The sequence below is a fragment of the Chelonia mydas genome, chromosome 14, assembly GCF_015237465.2.
Source record: "Chelonia mydas isolate rCheMyd1 chromosome 14, rCheMyd1.pri.v2, whole genome shotgun sequence".
Classification (NCBI taxonomy): Eukaryota; Metazoa; Chordata; order Testudines; family Cheloniidae; genus Chelonia; species Chelonia mydas.
Genome location: NC_051254.2, coordinates 39711353 through 39731421, shown reverse-complemented (window position 1 = coordinate 39731421; position 20069 = coordinate 39711353). Strand labels below are relative to the sequence as shown.

At 53.7% G+C, this 20069-nt stretch overlaps 1 protein-coding gene across 1 annotated transcript; it reads left to right on the top strand.

Annotated features, from left to right (window-relative positions):
- Window positions 1–3598: 3598 nt before the first annotated feature.
- MUC22 (mucin 22) lies at window positions 3599–9820 on the top strand. Its single transcript, XM_043527946.1, has 3 exons — window positions 3599–8229; window positions 8500–8591; window positions 8968–9820. Exons 1-3 carry the CDS (start codon window positions 3618–3620, stop codon window positions 9040–9042), a joined length of 4779 nt encoding a protein of 1592 aa, XP_043383881.1. The 5' UTR covers window positions 3599–3617; the 3' UTR covers window positions 9043–9820.
- Window positions 9821–20069: the final 10249 nt, after the last annotated feature.

Here is a 20069-nt window from a genome sequence, read left to right as displayed (position 1 = left end):
TTCCACCCCATCAGGGAGGGAAACGGCATTTTAATTTGTTTGCTTTGTTGGGGACATTTTGCTCGCCTTCCAGCATCACCTGGTTGGTTTATGTGTAACTACCCCAGTGTATCAATTTTTAGCAGGGACACACCTGTGTGGTGTGGCCAAATTTTCCTCCATCCTATAAAATCTTTAGTCAAGTCGTTCTCTCTCCAGGAGTCAGCAGCAGCTGAAAAGTACAGCGAGCCTGACAGTCCAATTCTCCTGCTCTATGGTCGTGCACCGTCGAGAGACACTGAGTCCCCTGTGCTAAGTGTCTGGAAGGACTGGCCCTGACCCAGAGCCCAGGGAACTCAATAGAAAGCTGCCCATTGGTCTGCAGAGGCCAGGGATCCAGCCGGGTCTGGGGCAGCCGCTCTTGCTTTCCCCACCTGTGAATGGGGAGAAGGGTGTCGAATTGCTCCCCTGCAGGGCTCTCGGGGGGATGCCATTCATCGGGGTTTGTATAGACAGGCGGATTCTGCTCTTGCTCTGTCTGTGGCAACACCATTGAATCTGCCATGAATCACAGCTCCAGCCATCCAGCCAGAGCACCCTCTGTCTATCTATCCACACCACAGCTCCCTTTATCCATAGCTCCCTCCATCCATCTACCCATAGCTCCTCCCTCTATCCATCCATCCCTCTATCAATCCATCCATCCGTAGTTCCCTCCATCCATCCATAGCTCCCTCCATCCATCGACCATTGCTCTTCCATCTATTCATCCCTCTATCCATTCATCCCTCTAGCCATAGCTCCCTCCATCCATCTACCATAGCTCAGTCCCTCCATCCAGCCATCCACAGCTCCCGAGCATCCCCCCCCGCTATAACCAGTAGGCCCCACTCCCATTTCAGAACAGGGATAGAACCCCCACCCCTACAACCTACTCCCTCTCCTTGCCAGGTACCGACAGCCCCCAGGGCTGACTGTCACTTCAGCTGGCCCCATCCCCAATATCATTTGCTCCAAAAAGGAGAGGGTTATTTCTTCCGTCCTTGACAGGGACGTTGGGACAAAAAGCAGGATCCTGGAGATAATTGGTTTAACGTCCCCCTGACGAGCAAGTTTGATTTAAATAGTAACGAGGCAGGCACAATCGACTGGCTCCTGGTGACACAGCCCAGAGACTGCCCTACTTCCCCAGCTCCGCTGGACTGAACGCCAGAGGGAAACGGAAAGTATCTATCGCCAGATCTTAATGTTATCTGTCACTGTCCCTCCATCTATGTATCCCCCCTTTATGTATCCCCCCTCTGTTCCTATCCATTTGTCTGTCCAAGTCCTCTAGGCCCTGCTAGACTCCTGTCTGTCTGTCTAATCACCCTGGATCCAAATATACTGTTGTCTGTCTGATCTCCCCTGGATCTGAATATACTTTGTCTGGTTGTCTGTCCCCCTAGATCCTAATATACTCTGGTCTGTCTGTCTGTCTGTCTAACCCCACCTCCCCCTGGATCCTAATATACTTGTGTCTGTCTGTCCATTCCCCCTGGATCCTAATTTAATCAAGCTAGTTAGCTAGCTTTCCATCTTTTCATTCCACTTAGATTCTATCTATCTGTCTGTCTGTCTGTCTGTCTGTCTGTCTGTCTGTCTGTCTATCTATCTATCCCCCACACCCCATCTATCTATCTATTATCTATCCCCATATACCCCCTTTCTTTCTATCTATCTACCCCCCACGCCCCATCTATCTATCTATTATCTATCCCCATACACCCCCTTTCTATCTATCTATCTATCCCCCACACCCCATCTATCTATCCCCATACACCCCCTTTCTATCTATCTATCTATCCCCCACACCCCATCTATCTATCCCCATACACCCCCTTTCTATCTATCTATTCCCCACGCCCCATCTATCTATCCACATACACCCCATCCATCTAGCTAGCTAGCTAGCTAGCTAGCTATCCCCCCACACCCCATCTATCCATCCCCAAACACCCTCTATCTATCTATCTATCTATCTATCCCCATACACCCCATCTATCTATCTATCTATCTATCTATCTATCTATCACTGTAGTGTCTGGGCACTTCCTTATTATTTAAAATTAAAAATCAGAGTATATAATCCAACTCTTTCTCTCTGTATCTGTGTATGTACACTCGCTCTTAAGATACACTGTTATGGGGCGAAACTTTCCCCTTTTCTGGGATTCACCATTATTGCTAATTTAAATAACATAAATCTCCTCCCATTTACTGGAATTGTCTGTTCCTGGGCTTTTATTCATTTTTCCTTGCTGGGCTACTCTGCCAGTGCCCCTAGATTTCCCTCTGCCAGAGAGAGTCCTTCCAATCCTGTTGTTATATTCCTGCTGGGAGGTAATGAATTGATAAATAACAGAATGCCCCTGGTCTGATACCAGGGTGAATCAGCGAGAAAGAGCTACACAGCTCTATGCAGAGTTCTGTATGACACAGGCATTTTGCCCTTCATACGTTCCTACAACTCTTCATTATTGGGGGTTTGAAATGAGTAGGACCAGTCGAAATATTTCATATAAAAAGATCTTTTTGTGATCTAAAGAGTGCTCCTTTTGTAAACAAAATTTTTCACACAAAATCTTCGACACTTTGTTTTTCACTAGGACAAAATTCTTTTTTTTTTTAAAAACCAAAAACGTTTTCTCGAAAAATTTGAAAGAAAACAGCATCAGTCATCAGCTATCCGTAAGAGCCCTTTTAAAACCAGTGATCAGCTGAAAAAATGGCCTATTCTGAAACCATTTAATAATGTACTCAAAGGAAAAACGGGTCCATGTTGAAACTTTTTCAGTGACAAATTCAAGACATCAAAATGGCAATGAAAGTCATTTTTTATTTTTATTTGTTTCCTAGCCCTAGAAGTTAGGCGCATGTTAATTCAATTCCTGGTCACAAATTTTCCAGCTGAACTGTTTTTTAAATAGAAAATTGAGTTTTAACTTTTTATTACATTTTTTATAGATACATGTGTAAACAAACGCAAACAAACTTTACCTAAATGTCTCATACTACATCAGCTTCTCCTAATGTGTTAACTGTTTGCTGCCTAACTTTCACTCTATTTGAAACGGTTGATTCAATACAATGTGAATGGTTTGAGACTTTTCTTGGGTGTTTCTGTTACAGTTCTTTCCGTGGTGGTTAAGCTCAAAATGTCTATGCTCCAATTTGTAACTGTTGGTTGCTTTGTGGATTTCCATTTTTGTAGCTCGAGTCTTTTAACAATTATTAGTGCTCCACTGAGGCAAAGTTTTGAAAACGGAGTTTTCGATTAAATGAATAGATTTTTTGGCCAAAAGTGTCTTTTTTCTGCAGAGTTCAGATTTTTCACCAAAAATACCAAACTTCTGAAAACTGAAAGATTTTGGCCCCAAAACTGTGATATTTCGGTATTTGAATTTGTGCCGAAAAGTGGGTATGTTTCCTAACCAGCTCTCGAGCTGAGGCCAACCCCAACGCTGGCAGGACTAACCAGTGCCCAAGGCTGGGATATGGTACAAGAATGTTTCCCACCGTGACCTGACTTCTTCTGCATTTTGTTATTATTCCACTGCAGTCCCATCGCTGCTGAGCAAGGTCTGACTCACAGGACCATGGACACGGCTGGTAGATTGGGGAGATACGTCCATGCTGGGAGAGACAGCCTTCCTCATGGTGTGAACGGGGCAGTGAGCTTTGGGGACGGCGCTACGGCTGATGGGACCACCGACCTCGGGGACCCCACTGCTAAACCCAGGGAGACCACCTCCCCTGGGGGCCCCACAGCTCCTGGGGATGGTACAATCATACCTGGAGATGCAGACGCTGCCATGCTCCAACCTGAAGACAATGATGCTTCCAGCGCCACTGTAGACACCGCCACCATCACCGTCACCCCCGGAGACGATGACAGTGCCAGCACCGACGGACGCATCAGCTCCATCCCTGGAGACGATGACTCTGCCTCTGGAGACGGACACATCAGCCCTGTCCTCGGAGATGGAGATGCCACCGTCGCCCCCGGAGACGATGACAGCTCCAGCACCAACGGAAGCATCAGTCCCATCCCTGGAGACAATGGTGCCGCCCCCACCAACAGAGTCACAGCCGTCGACTCCGGAGACACAACCATTGCCCCTGGAGATGCCACCGTCACCCCTGGAGATGCCGCTGTCATCCCCGGAGACACAGCCATCGCCCCTGGAGACACAGCCATCGCCCCCGGAGACATAGCCATCGCCCCCGGAGACATAGCCATCGCCTCTGGAGATGCCACCGTTGCTCCTGAAGATTCCACCATCACCCCCGGAGATGCCACTGTTGCCCTCAGAGATGCCACTCTTGCCCCTGGCGACACAGCCATTGCTCCTGGAGGTGATAATGTCACTGTCCCTGGAGACACCAGCCCCGGCCCCAGAGACACTGCCCCTGGAGATGTCACCGCCGCTCTGAGGGACACCATCACTGGAGACCTCACCGGTGCTGCAGCTCCTGGTGACACCGTCACCTCTCCCTCTGAGGCCACCCCTACGCCTGGAGAGACGGTTATCTCTAGTGAGACCACTGTCCCCAGTGAGACCAGCATCCTTATCCAGACAGCAACCCCTTGTATGGCTGACCTCTTTTGGAGCAGCAATACCCCGGCCAAGCCAACTGCTCCCAGCCAGCCCAGTCCTCTGGGGCAACCTGGCACCCCTAGGGACAGCAGCATCCCCAGGAAGACCACCACCTCTGCTGTGGCCATCGGCCCTGAGGCCAGCGCGACCCAGGGTCGGACCACTCCCTTTGGGGGCACAGAGACCCCAGGCCGGGGCACTGCCTCAGCAGCTGAGGGCACTCAAGGGAGCCTCACTGTTTCCAGAGAGACCACCACAGCCCCCGGAGATGCCACCGGCACCGGAGACACCATGGCTGTCACCAGTATCTCGAGAGACACTGTTGCTTCCGCCACCCTTGGAGACAACATCACCGTTCCTGGAGGAGACGCCGACACCATCGTTGCTTGCCCTGGAGATGCCGCTAATGCCCCCAGAGATGCCACCAATGCCCCTGGAGACATTTCCGATGCTCCAGGAAACACCACTGCCCCTGGAGATACTTGCACCTACACCCGTACCCCTGGAGACGCTGACGTCACTGCCTCTGCCCCTGGAGACGCCAACACCTCCATTGCCACCCCCGAGGACACCACCGCCTCTGGAGACGCTGGTGCTGCTGCCCCTGGAGACGCCAGCACCACCGCCACTGAAGCTGGAGATGCAGGAGCTACCCCCACTGCCTCTGGAGACAACATCACCACTGCCGTCCTCGGAGACGCCACTGCCCCTAGAGACACCATCACCCCTGAAGACAGCATAGTCCCTGGAGACGTCACGATCAACACCACTAACCCTGGAGATGCTACCGTCCCTAGGGACCCCATCACTGCCACCAGCACTGCCCCTGGAGATGCTACAGTCTCTGGAGATACCACCACTGCCACCCCTGGAGATGCTGAAGTCCCTGAAGACTTCAAAGTCCCTGGAGAAACCACAACCACCACCTGTGGAGACACCACACACCCTGGAGATACCACTGCCACTGCTGCTTCCCCTGGAGATACCACCGCCCCTGGAGACACCACCACCACCACCGCCCCTGGAGACACCATACGCCCTGGGGACACCACCACTGCTGCCCCTGGAGATGCTGCAGTACTTGGAGACACCACCACCATCACCGCCACTTCTGGAGATGTGGCAGTCTCTGGAGACTCCATCATCACCACCAACACTGCCCCTGGAGATACCTTCACCATCACCGCTGCCCCTGGAGATGCGGCAGTCCCTGGAGACACCACCGCCACCCCGGGAGACACTGCAGTCTCTGGAGACACCACCACCGTCACCCCTGGAGATGTGGCAGTCACTGGAGACACCACCGCCACCCCTGGAGATGCAACTGCCCCTGGAGACGCCATCACCATCACCGCCACTGCTGAAGATGCGGCAGTCTCTGGAGACCCCAACATCACCACCAACACTGCCCCTGGAGACACCATCACCGCTTCCCCTGGAGACGCTGCAGTCTTTGGAGACACCACCACTGCCCCTGGAAATACCACAGCCTCTGGAGACACCACTACCACAGCCACCCCTGGAGATGTGGCAGTCCTTAGAGATGCCACCATCATCACTGCCACTTCTGAAGATGCGGCAGTCTCAGGAGACTCCATCATCACCACCAACACTGCCCCTGGAGACACCATCACCGCTGCCCCTGGAGACATCATCACCTTCACCATCGCCGCTGCCCCTGGAGATGCTGCAGTCCCTGGAGACACCACCACCGTCACCCCTGGAGATGTGGCAGTCACTGGAGACACCACCACCGTCACCCCTGGAGATGCAACTGCCCCTGGAGACGCCATCACCATCACTGCCACTGCTGAAGATGCGGCAGTCTCTGGAGACCCCATCATCACCACCAACACTGCCCCTGGAGACACCATCACCGCTGCCCCTGGAGACATCATCACCATCACCATCACCGCTGCCCCGGGAGACACTGCAGTCCCTGGAGACACCACCACCGTCACCCCTGGAGATGTGGCAGTCCCTGGAGACACCACCACCATCCCTGGAGATGCAGCTGCCCCTGGAGACGCGATCACCGTCACGGCCACTGCTGAAGATGCGGCAGTCTCTGGAGACCCCATCATCACCACCAACACTGCCCCTGGAGACACCATCACCACCACCATCACCGCTTCCCCTGGAGATGCTGCAGTCTTTGGAGACACCACCACTGCCCCTGGAAATACCACAGTCTCTGGAGACACCACCACCACAGCCACCCCTGGAGATGTGGCAGTCCTTAGAGATGCCACCATCATCACTGCCACTTCTGAAGATGCGGCAGTCTCAGGAGACTCCATCATTACCACCAACACTGCTCCTGGAGACACCATCACCGCTGCCGCTGGAGACATCATCACCATCACCATCACCGCTGCCCCTGGAGATGCTGCAGTCCCTGGAGACACCACCACCACTGTCGCCCCTGGAGATGCGGCAGTCCTTAGAGATGCCACTACCATCACTGCCACTTCTGAAGATGCGGCAGTCTCAGGAGACTCCATCATCACCACCAACACTGCCCCTGGAGACACCATCACCATCACCATCACTGCTGCCCCTGGAGATGCTGCAGTCCCTGGAGACACCACCACCACCGCCACCCCTGGAGACGCTGAAATCCCTGGAGACACCACCACCACCGCCGCCTCCAGAGACTCTGCAGTCCCTGAAGACACCACCATTGCCACTGAAGATGCTGCAGTCCCTGGAGACACCACCACCACCATTGCCACTGAAGATGCTGCAGTCCCTGGAGACACCACCACCACCATTGCCACTGAAGATGCTGCAGTCCCTGGAGACACCACCACCACCATTGCCACTGAAGATGCTGCAGTCCCTGGAGACATCACCACTGCTGTCCCTGGAGATGCCACCTCCATAACCACCACCACTGGAGATGCAGCAGTCCCTGGAGACACCACCCCCACCACTGCCACCCCTCGAGACAGCACAGACTCTGGAGATGCTACCACCACTGCTGATTCCGGAGACTCTGCGGTTCCTAGGGTCATCACCACCCCCACTGACCCTGGAAACACCACCACCACGACCATATCTGGAGACACTGATGCCTCTGGATATGACAATGACTCTGCTGACAGACTTGAAGACACCACCATCACCACTGCCTCTGAAGATACCACAGTTCCTGGAGTCATCGGCACCACTGCTGCCCATGGAGACACCCCCACGGTCCTTGGAGACACCACCACCACCGTGCTTGGAGATGCTACAGTCCCTGGAGACACCACCAGCGCCGCCCCTGTGGATAGCACAGTCCCTGAAGACATCAGCACCACGGCTGCCCATGGACACACCCCCACAGTCCCTGGAGACACCACCGCCCCTGGAGATGCGACTGCCACCACAGATGACGCTGGAGATGCAACAGTCCCTGGAGATGTCCCAGTCCCTGGAGATGTCCCTGCCACCACAGACGGCACCAGAGATGCCACTGATACCCCTGGAGACACTGCTGCTGCTGCTGCTGCCCTGGGCGCTGATGGGGATGATGCCCGTGGAGACGACACCGCGGCCACCATCCCTGGAGATGACCATGTTGGCCCAGGAGACACCAGCGCCCCTGCAGAGTCCACCACCCCCAGTAAGTAGCCGAAAAGCCCACAAGCCGGCTGCCCTAGGGGGAGAGAGGGAGGGAAATCAGTTGCCTCCCTGCCCCAGTGCCATGATAGCTACTGTCTCCTGGGAGATACCCTGTTGCTATGGTGGCGGGCATCACTGTAGGGATTTAGCTGGGCGGGGAAGCCACGCATGAGCCCAAGGGCAGCCCAGCCCCTGGCCAGGACGCTGATACCTCGGCTTCCACCCATCTGGGGAAGGAACCTCTCACCCATTCTGCTGTCTCCTTCTGCAGCGCCCCGGACCCCCTGGCCATACCGGTCCATGGGGCTCATCAGCTTGCTCTGTCTCTTCGTCACCGTGGGCCTGCTCACCGGGATTGTCGCGGTAAGGGCCACGCGGGGCCACTTGATGTCTCGGAAGCCAGCCTGGCCCTCAGTGTCTGGATCTGGGGACTGCCCTGTCTGAGCTCCTTTCCCTACCCCAGCTCCCATGCTTACTGCTGACTCAGGACTCCTGGGTTGTATCCCCAGCTCTGAGAGGGGAGTGGGGTCTAGTGGTTAGAGCAGGGGCGCTGGATGTCAAGACTCCTGGGTTCTCTCTCCAGCTCTGGACTGAGAGCGGAGTGAGGTCTAGTGGTTAGAGTGTGGGGGGGAGGGGCTGGGAGCAGGACTCCTGGGTTCTATCCCCAGCTCTGGGAGGGAAGTGGAGTCTAGTCTTGATTATCCAGGCTGTACCACTGACATCCTTGTGTCTCTTCCAGGTTGTCTGCTATGTGAAGATCATTACCATCAGCTCTGCCACCTTAACGGAGTCAGTGGCAAGTTCATTCCCTTGAGGTCCTTCTCTGTGGTGGGTACCCCCAGATCCCCAGTGTGCCACCTCGGGAGGGAGGCAGGAGACTCGGGGTGAGATGCCCACATAGGCTGCAATGGAGTATGAGGAAGACACTCATCTAGACACTTCCCTCTTTAATAGCGGAGGTAATCAGTTTCCAGAGGGCACTGTCCTTGGGAAGACCGCAGCATTGCGGTGTGTCAGGAACTGGACGAAGGAGATTGGAAAGTATATGGGACCAGTCCATCTAATCTCAAATCCCACCTCTAGTCCATACAGAATCGGAGCAATGGTCCATTTAATCTGGGGTCCCACCATCTGCCCTTGCCAGTTTAGATTAACGGCCCAGCTAATGCCACCTCTGGCGCATATGGGAGCGGACTGATGGGTTCATCCTTCATTGGATTGGAACAACGGGCCCCCTCTAGTCCAGTACTGCGTCCTGCCTCTGCCAGAGCAGACTATCAGTGCAGCGAGTCCTATACCTGATGTGCAGCATTGCTTTGTGGCTGTTAATTGGCTTCCACGAACCCACCCCAGAGGTGGCTGCAGTTAAGCACCGGGCGAGCGAGCCCCGTGCCGCCTCGCTGTGTGAGTGTTACCCAGCTGTCCCACCCCAGAAGCAGCCACAATTCAGCAGTAGGCATGCGGGCTTCATGGCAGTTTGTCAAACTTTTGAGCTGAACCCCGTCGTTGTAAATAATCAATAAGAAGACGTTCTTTCCTTACCAGTTCCCTTAGGGAACTATGGTTCTGTTAGCTGGCTGCTTCTTGCATAATACAAATCATCACAGCACCCAAAAACCCTCGTCTCTCTGTTCTCCTAACGCTTATAAGAAAGAGGTTTCCTCTGGGCTGCCAAGGTTTGAGGCTAAAGGCGTTAGACGTCAGGGTATGAGTTTTATGCCCACTTCTGCCCACTAGAAGGAGGGAGCCTCTGAGATCCCCTGAAGCGAGCTCTGCGGAATTAGGTTGGAATGAGACCGGCTGGAAGCCCAGAAGCAGCTCCAGGGTTTTCAGTGCATTTGCATAGACACTGGGAACAAGGATGGCCAGAATGAGGGCTAGTGGTTAGAGCAGGAGGGGCTGGGAGCCAGGACTCCTGGGTTCTATCCCCAGCTCTGGGAGGGGAGTGGGGGCTAGTGGTTAGACCAGGGGGGCTGGGAGCCAGGACTCCTGGGTTCTATCCCCAGCTCTGAGAGGGGAGTGGGGGCTAGTGGTTAGAGCAGCTGGGGCCTAGGAGCCAGGATACCTGGGTTCCACTCCCTGGTTTATTTCCGAGTTTAAAAATCACACAAGGCGCGAAAGGAAAATTAACTCAAGCGGCTGTGAATGGCCAGTCTTGGAACGATTCCCAGAGTCCTGATTAAAGCGTCGCTCCTTTGCAACTCCCTCCAGAAGCCGGACTCTCTGTTTAGGAATGCAACCGAACCGTCCAGATTTTTGCTTCCGCGCTGGCTGAGATCACAGAGGGGTTATAAAAAGCGTGCCGTTCCCTTTGCAAGTTCCTCCGGTTATTACCTGGCCTGTAATTAAACCAGTGACTGTGCCTGGCAGGAGCCAGCATCATTAACTGTTAAGGGACAAAGTGTCTTTTCCTGCCTTGACTCTGCGTGATGTGTAGCGCGGGAGAGGTTAGCACTGGCTGCCAGGGGAGAGCGCCCCCTACTGAGCCTGCTCCACACAGCACAGAGCCCCCTAGCACTGTATGGGGGCGCCGGGGTCAGCGCTGATTGCCAGGGAAGAGCAGCCCATAATGAGCCCGCTCCGTGCAGGTCAGCGCCCCCTAGCGCCACAATGGAGCACTGGGGTCAGCGCTGACTGTGAGGGAGAAGTGCCTCCTCTGGGCCCCCCACCCTTTCAGCACAGCTCCCCCTAGCACCGAACTGGGACACTGCAATAAGCACCAACTGTGAGGGCAGAGCGCCCCCTGCTGAGCCCCACCCTGCTTCTGGCCGCACAGCGCCCCCTAGTGCTGCACCGGGGCGTTGGGGTCAACGCTGACTTCCAAGGGAGAGCGAGCCCCCTGCTGAGCCCCACCCCTACCCCCTCCCTGCAGCAAAGGTAACACAACCGTCCTCCTTGCATCTCAGAATAAGAGGACACCCGGGGGATAGCATGCTGGAGGGAGAGGGCAGACACACAGATGGTAGCCTGCGATGCACTGGCCATTGCACGGGGCGCGGTAGCCACGCCGTGTGTCCTGGAGCCATTGGCGGAGAACCCGGGAGGAGGGGACGGAGCATCACCCGCTCCCTCGTTGTCTTGCGCCCAGTGGGACTTTCATAGCAAGACCCAGATGGGATCAGACCCATGGTCCACGTAGCCCAGTCGCCTCTCGGACAGCTTGCCAGCATCAGTTGCTTAAGAGGAAGGGGCACCACATGCCCCCTCATGGTAATTTGTGGAATAACCAGCTCATAAGGGAGATGGTCCTACTGACCCCTAATAACTAGCGCCGGGGGGTTAATTCATTATTATCATTTTATATGATTTATTTTTTGTATTTTTGTAGCCACACATAATTGTTCTCATTCTCTGTGTCAAGGTCCACATTTACTGTTGTCTCCTGCCAAGCGCTTGGCCTCAGTGCAATCATGTAGCAGTGAGTTCCACAGGTTCGCCAGGACTTCTGCGAACAAAGACTTTCCCATGCTGGTGGCCTCCTGCATGCAGGGAATCTCAAAAGCACTTCACAAATAGGAATTCAGCGCAGGGAGAGGTGAGGGTGGTTGTTGTTATCTTGGTTTTGCAGGTGGGGAAACCGAGGCCCAGAGCACTGGGGTGACATGGCAAGTCAGCAGCAGAGCCAAATCAGAACACAGGCATTTGCAATCACAGCACTCACCATTTATCCACCTCCCCTCACAGACTCAGCAATAGAACCCAGGACTCCCAACCTAGCCACCACTCCCGAGAGCTGGGAAGAGAACCCAGGAGTCCTGACTCCCAGCCCCACTACTGTAACCCCTAGACCCCACTCCCCTCCCGGAGCTGGGAAGAGAACCCAGGAATCCTGGCTCCCAGCCCCCCCTGCTGTAACCCCTAGACCCCACTCCCCTCCCAGAGCTGAAAATGGAACCCAGGAGTCCTGACTCCCAGCCCACCCCCCCTCACCCCCAACCACTAGACCACCTTGGTGGAGTAACACTGGGGTAGATGAAAGGAGACTGGGACCTTACATTCCACCTTTATCCCATCCATCACATTCACCCTCATTGTCTCATCCTCGTTACTCCCCCATGTCCCCGTCCTAATCTGTCCTGCGCTAAGCACCCGCGTGGCCGGAGAAAGTCCATGATCAGAGGCTCCAACCTCTCCATTTCGTGACAAAAATAAACTGCTCCAGAGGGAGTTGTTCCAGTCCTCACCCTCGAACCTGAAATGCTACATCCCTGCACCCTATAATAAACTGTCGTCTCCCTCCATGACGGGGTGACTTATAGGACGAGGCAGGACAGTACTTAAACCGCCTGCAACCGGGACGTGCCTGGCAGATGCCTGAGGATTTGAAGCATTCGGCTAAGTACAGTGTTCAGCATGCAGTCGTGGCGAGACTCACCCCAGGCTGTGCTCAGGCTAATGCCGGTGCTGATTTTAGTTCTACACTTCCCAGGTAAGGGTGGGGTTTTGTTTACATTCGAAGGCAGCGTGTCCCAAAGTTCAGAACCTCTTTCGTTTGCTGGCCAGGGTCTTCAGCTTTCAGTTCAGACACAAAGGAAGTCTCCAGCTGTTATAGTTGGGGAGATAACCTTGAAAACGCGCCGGAGTGTAACCGACGTCTGACTGAGTTTGCAGAGAGCCTGAGCCCATCGCTCTGGGGGGCGGGGGACTGCCCCAGGCATCTGAATGGTTGCTGATTTGGATGCCAAGGAGGATCATTTAAATCTCAGCATTGCTCGTTATTTCTCTGCTCTTGCCAGAAGGGAGAGAGAGGATGATAACGGGAAGACCTACACAGTCTGCTCTGAGTGGCAGCTCGTTTTGAGCAGGGTCTTTAGGAAACATGGCGTCTGTAGTGGGGACCCGACTGCTTTCCTTTCCTTGACTCAGGGAGCTCAGCTTTTTAGGGTCTGGAAATCACGGCTCTGCTGGCCGATGAGATGGTGCTGGAGGGAGTCGGGTCCCTGGGCTCTGTGCTGGACTCACTGGGAGGAATTCCCCAGCCTGTGAGGCAAGACACCTATTGGGTAGAGCCGAGGAACCCCAGTCATGGACCAGGAGCCCATTGTGCAAATAATGAGCACTTACAGCAGACAAGTCGCTGCATCTCTCTGTGAGTCTGTCCCCACCTGTAAAATGGGGATAATATTAATTCCCTTGTCTGTTACCATTATTATTAAATATCTGGGCTACTTAATTTGTAAGATCTTTGGGGCAGGGCCAGACTCTCGCTGTGTGTCTGGGCAGCACCTGGCACAACGGGGCCCTGATCTCAGCTGGGGAAGGGCCTGTCTCTCCCTGTGTGTCTGTGCAGCGCCTGGCACAACGGGGCCCTGATCGCAGCGGGGGAAGGGCCTGTCTCTCCCTGTGGGTCTGGGCAGCGCCCAGCACAACGGGTCCCTGATCTCTGTTTGGGCGATGTCATGATTTGCCCGAGGTCACTCAGGCAGAGCTGAGACTAAAACCTGGCTCACCTGTGTCCCACTGCCTTAAAGATAAGATCAGCCTGCCCTAATCCAGCCCTGCCTTTATTCTTTCTAGGGGGAAGCCAGGACTGTCGATCTCACCCAGCCCTCTGTTTAGCTGTTTATCTCCAAGACAGTTAGAAACAGATCATCACACAGCGTCATCCAGGGCAGGAAAGCCGTACACGCAATTACCCCAGAAACCGTGCAAGGCGCGATTGACAGAGCAGGACACCGCCAGGGATTTATGACCAGAATTAGTGTCCCAGTGTAGGAAGCGGTTGGGGGCAGGGAACTGTCTTTATGTGCAGTGTTTGGACAGTACCTAGTGCCCCGGGGTCCTGGGCCATGAGGGGGGTTCCTGGGGGACTACGATAATACAAATCAGGACTAATAATAGGCCCAGCCGTGACTGCTCCGGGGCAGGAGTCAGGGATCCCTTGGCAATGTGGGGTGACACAGGCTGGGAGGAGACCCGGGGCGGGGTGGGAGTGGGGGGGTTAGCCAAGGCCAGCAGCCCTGGCAGAGAACCTGCCTTGCTATTCATGGCAGCTCCGGGCCTGGCTCTGAGCTCCAGTGAAAGACACAGCAGCCGTCAGTCATCCCCTGATTTCTCCCCTATAGGCTGTGAAATCTAGACCAGAACCCTTATGGGAACCTGGGACTGGCCCCAGGTTCCCAAGGCCGGGACAGTGGAGCTATGCAATACTGAACACAGGAAATAAGGGGAGTGGGGTGGGGAGATGGGCTGCTGCAGGGAGCAGGGTACGGGCGCTCTCCCCTCACCCTCAGCGCTGGTGCCAATGCTCCAGTGCGGCACTAGGTGGCGCCATACTGCAGGGCGTGGGGCAGTGGGCTCAGCGGAGGGCACTGTCCCCTGGCCGGCGGGGCTTGCCCCAGTGCCCCAGCAGAACCCTGTTAACCCTTACAACAGACAGAAATTGAGTCACAGATAGGCAGAGAGTCCTGCCTACAGTCACACAAGCCCTGCTCTAACCCACCAGACCCACCCCCGTCCCAGAGCTGGGGATAGAACCCAGGAGTCCTGACTCCTGGCCCCACCTTCTCTTACCCACGAGATCCCACTCCCCTCCCAGAGCTGGGAGAGAACCCTCCAGTCCTGACTCCCAATCCCCCCTGCTCTAACCACTAGACCCCACTCCTTTCCCACAGGAGAGAATAGAACCCAGGAGTCCGGCTACCCACCCCCGCCCCTGTTCTAACCATTGAACAGTAATGCTAAGATGAAGGGATGATGCCATAAGGGGGAACCCAGAACATGGTCTCGTAGGGGGAGGGGGGCTTCAGATGCTCAGATGGAAGATCGAGCCCTCCCGACGATTTTCCGCACATCCGCGGTGAGTGGCCTAGTCACTGTACGGGTAGCCGTGCTCCAGCCCGGGCGGATTCCAGTATTTCTATAAGGGGAAACACAGCCCCAGTGGGCAGAGCCGAGACCAGCCGGGCCGGCAGGGTACTGACCCGGTGGCGGGGAGGGGCGTGCACCGGTGGGGACGCCGGCGGGGAGGGGGGGGGCTGTATTTACACAAGTCACTCTCGTTATCTTCCCCGTCTAGCACATTCCTAGGAGTTATGTCTCCTGCTGAGACCCCCCCGACCAGAGATGCCACGTCCCCTTCCCCGGGCACGGCGACCAGAGATGCCACGTCCCCTCCCCTGGGCACGGCGACCAGAGATGCCACGTCCCCTCCCCCGGGCACGGAGACCGGAGATGCCACGTCCCCTGCCGACTCCACTTCGACTGCTCCAGCTCTCACCACTCGAGACGTCGCTACGTCCGCAGTTGCCACCAGGACCCCCTCAGCTCCCAGCACCCCTGATGCCAGCACATCCCCAGCCCCCAGAACCACAGCTCCCCCCAGCACCAGGACGGGGACAGCCTGGGCACGATTAGGAAGCTCACGGTGACATGACAGAGAGAGGGCACAGCCTCCCACCGCAGCTCCCCTCCCTACGGTGCGGTGTGGAGCCCCGTCCCGTCTCTCAGACACGGCCTCCCCCACACCTCCCGGGCCCTCCCGGAGCCGCTCAGCTCAGACACGGCAGTTGCTGGGTGGGGTAACGGGTGAAAATAGCCTCTGTGTCTTCGTCAGACAGCTGGTGTGAATCCGCCACAGCTCCATGGAGTCAATGGGGCCCAATCCCACCTGGTGTGAATCCGCCACAGTTTCATGGAGTCAATGGGACCAGATCCCACCTGGTGTGAATCTGCCACAGCTCCATGGAGTCAATGGGACCAGAGTGACCCCCATTGCCATCAACGGAGTCTGGGCTGGATTCTGATCTTAGTGACTCAGCTATAAATCCGGAGTGACGCCCATTGACATCAATGGAGTTGGGACCAGATTCTGAGCTCAGCGACTCTGCCGTATTTCCAGAGTAACGTCAGCGTGCCCCCACTGAGGTCAATAGCGTTACTCTGGGTATACACTGGAGTAACTGAGATAACGAAGCCGGGGCTTAAAGAAGGTGGTTTTGAACTATATCTTGAAACATCTGGCCAGCCCGCAGAGTATCTTTAAAAAGAAGGACTCCGGCATCCTAGGGGTTGGATAGAGTTCAAAAATAGAGTTCACAGTATATGTTACTGCAGGACTAGAATGGTTGAGTCCTGCATTTTTAACTGGACAGCTGCTTCTATACACGCCTGTCATGAGTAGGATTTGAACCTTGGCCTGCTAGCAGTACAGTCCCATGCTACCATTTGTGCTAAAGGAACCACTTCATCAGCAGTTGGCAGTTGTAGACTGTTATCCTTTAATGGGTGAGTCACCAGTAGGTGCCGTGACTTACAGTTTACCAACTTCTTCCCTTTTCTTTTGCTGAGCAGTGATTATAGAGCAACTGTTGCTGGTTTCACTATACAAAATTTCTCTCTCTGTTTTCCCCAGCCCTGGCCGCCAGCAGTCTGCCATATTGGGCCATCATCCTCATCTGTCTGGCTGCTGTGTTTGTCCTCCTTGTCCTGCTCTGCCTCCTGTGGGTTGTGAGTATCTGAGCTACAATGGGGGGTGGGATTCACACTGTAAGGTCTTCAGGGCAAAGACTGTCACCCCGGGTATGTTTGTACAGCACCTACCATGAATGGGGCCTGATGGGGCTGAGAGTTCTAGGGGCTACCGCAATGTTAAATATGAAAATGATAATCCCCACCCAGTCATTCAACTGTTAAGGGCTGGGTTCTGATGTAAATTAGATTAAGGTAAATCCAGAGGGACCCCACCGCAGCCAAGATTCTGATCTGAGTGACTCTGGTGTGAATCTGGAGTGACTCCACCGATGTCAATGGAGTCAGGGCTGGAGTCAGAGCTCAGTGACCCCGGTGTGAATCTGGCGTGACTCCACTGATGTCAATGGAGTCAAAGCTGGATTGTGATCTCAGTAACCCTGTACGAATCCAGAGTGACCCTGATGTCAATGGAGTCAGGGCTGGATTCTGATCTGAATGACCCTGGTGTAAATCTGGAGTGACTCCACTGTTGTCAATGGAGTCAGGACTGGATTCAGAGCTCAGTGACCCCAGTGTGAATCTGGAGTGACTCCACTGAAGTTGATGGAGTCAGGGCTGGATTCTGATGTAAATTATGCTGGGGTAAATCCAGAGGAACCCTTACACAGCCAATGGAGTCAGAGTTGGATTCTGATCTCAGTTACACCAAAATCCACTGACTCTAATGGAGATATTACATTTTATTGCATTATAGCTGGCATAAAGGACAGATTATAGCCCATAATCACTGTTTTTATAGACCAGGGGTGGAGTACTGATTTTAGTTTCACCTGCGTAAATTCACTAATTTCTTTGGAGCCACTCCAGATTTACACCGGGGTCATTCAGATCAGAATCTGCCCCTGACTCCATTGATTGCAATGGGGTCACTCCAGATTCACACCGGGGTCACTGTGATCAGAACCCAGCCCTGACTCCACTGACATCAGTGGGGTCACTCCAGATTCACACCGGGGTCACTGAGATCAGAATCCAGCCCCGACTCCATTGACTTCCTTAGCCCCTGGCCCCATTAAAGAACCATGTCTCCCCTTCTTGTTTCAGGTCCCAGGATGCCTGCTGAGGAGACGCACCCAACCGACCACGTACTTTCTGCATAGCAGACACAGGGCGACTGACTCTGGCATAGAGCTAGAGAGCTCATGAGGAACTAGAGACGTAGAAGAGAGGAGGAAGGGGGAGCCCTGGGGAAAGAAAGAGGGGTGATTGGCGATGCAGAGACCTGCTGACCCTGCACTTGGGAAATCATCTCTGAGCTCCCCCCACATGGACTCATTTCTCCAGTTGTGGGGGGGGGGGGTCAGCATATTTAAAGACATGCACCTCCCATTCAGATCAATCAGGGTTTGGTGTCTAAAGCCCTTATGTACTAGAGATTACAGATTGGGGAGTAAAATGAATGGGCATCATGCATGCAAATCCCTTAGCGATTGGGATTGAAAGTAATGGGTGAAATGTGTTTAAATCCATTACACATTAGGGATTAGAAATTTGGGATTGAAATGAATGCGTGTCATGTGTCTAGAGTCCTTAAAAACTGGGAAAAGGGACGAGTGAATAAAATTAATGAGAGTATGTGTCTAAATCCCTTAGACACCAGGAACTAAAATTAATCGGTGTTATGCATCCAAAAACGGTAGATATTAGGGAGTGCAATTAGTGGTGTTGTGTGTCCAAATCCCTTAGATATTAGGGATTGAAATGAATGGTTATGCATCTAAAGCCCTTAGATATTAGGGATTGAAATTAATGGTTACGCATCTAAACTCCTTAGAGATTCGGGTTTATATATTAGGTATGATAAGATTAGAGATTTATGGCATTAATGTGTCTAAATCCTTTAGTGATTAGAGAGTAACAATTAAGAATGAGTGATTAAAAGTAACAGGATGATGTGCCTAGACCAGTGATTCTCAAACTTTTGTACTGGTGACCCCTTTCACGTAGCAAGCCTCTGAGTGCGACCCTCCCCCCATGAATTAAAAACACTTTTTAATATATTTAATACCATTATAAATGCTCGAGGCAAGGCAGGGTTTGGGGTGGAAGCTGACAGCTTGCGACCCCCCAGTAATAACCTCATGACCCCCCCGAGGGGTCCCGACTCCCTGTTTGAGAACCCCTGGTCTAGACACCCTTGAGATTAGCAATTCGAGCTAGGCGATTTAAAATTAACAGGTTCGTGTACCTAAACTCTTTAGACATTAGACATTAATAATTAGGTCTGAGCAATGAAAATGAATGGGCATTATGTGTCTAAATCCCTTAGCCATCTATGAAAATCTCAACCTTGTACTTTCGTCAAGCACGGAGACATTTACCTACGCAGCAACTGCAGGAATTGTAGGAATGCCAGTCAATGACGTATAATGTTAAACATTAGGGGCAGTGTCATCTAGCAGATTAGAGCAGGTGGGCTGGGAGCCAGGACTCCCGGGTTCTCTCCCCCGTTCTGGGTAAGAAGTGTTGGCTAAAGTCAAGCATGTTATTATTTAGCTTCTCCTTTTGTGAAACAGGTATCGGCCTTACCTACTTCACAAAGGAGCTGTAAGGATTCTTAAGGGAATGAGTGTTTGTAAAGCTCTCTGAATGCCAAGGAAAGGAATTTATCCGAGGACAAAGGATTACGCAGGAGAGTTTGCCGGCCCCTGACACATCATGGCATTTCGTGGGTGCTCCTGTGAGCCCCCGGGAGCAAGGCTGAACTGGAAAATGGTGGATCGGACCCACTTACAGGACATGGGTGACTTTGCAAGGAAGAAAATTGCATGATCTTCGTCGCAAAGGACAGACACGCAGCCAGGATCGAACTTGCAACCCATAGCACCAGTGATGCAAAGTAACCGCTTGGTGCACAAGAAACATGCTGGTTACAGGACAGCAGCTGTCTGGGAATGTGTTGCTTTATTCAGTTTCGGATCAGTGTCGGGGGAGAAGGGAGGGAACCACCCCCTAGCTAAAGAGGACATAAGCGGGGGTAGAGCATGGACCATCCTATCATGCTCTGGGTAACCTGAGTAACCCCACGGTGACCACTTTACTAACTCCTAACACTTGCGCTGAAAGAGTAATTCTCTTGGGTGGGTGAGCTATAGGGGGAGACGTTCACACGCACTAACCCAGTGTAGCATTACAAAGCCTTGTTTGGCAGTGAAGGCTGTGGGCTGGGAATCGGGAAATCTCCCTTTGTTACCTTGGGCACATCAATTTATATCTCTGTGCCTCAGTTCCTCCATTTATAAAACGGGGGGTGAATAAGTCTGTCTCTTTAGACTGTAAACTCTTTGGGGCTGGGACTGTCTCTCTCTGTATCTTGCAGCACCTGGCACAATGGGGCCCTGATCTCAGGTGGGGCAGGGACTGTCTCTC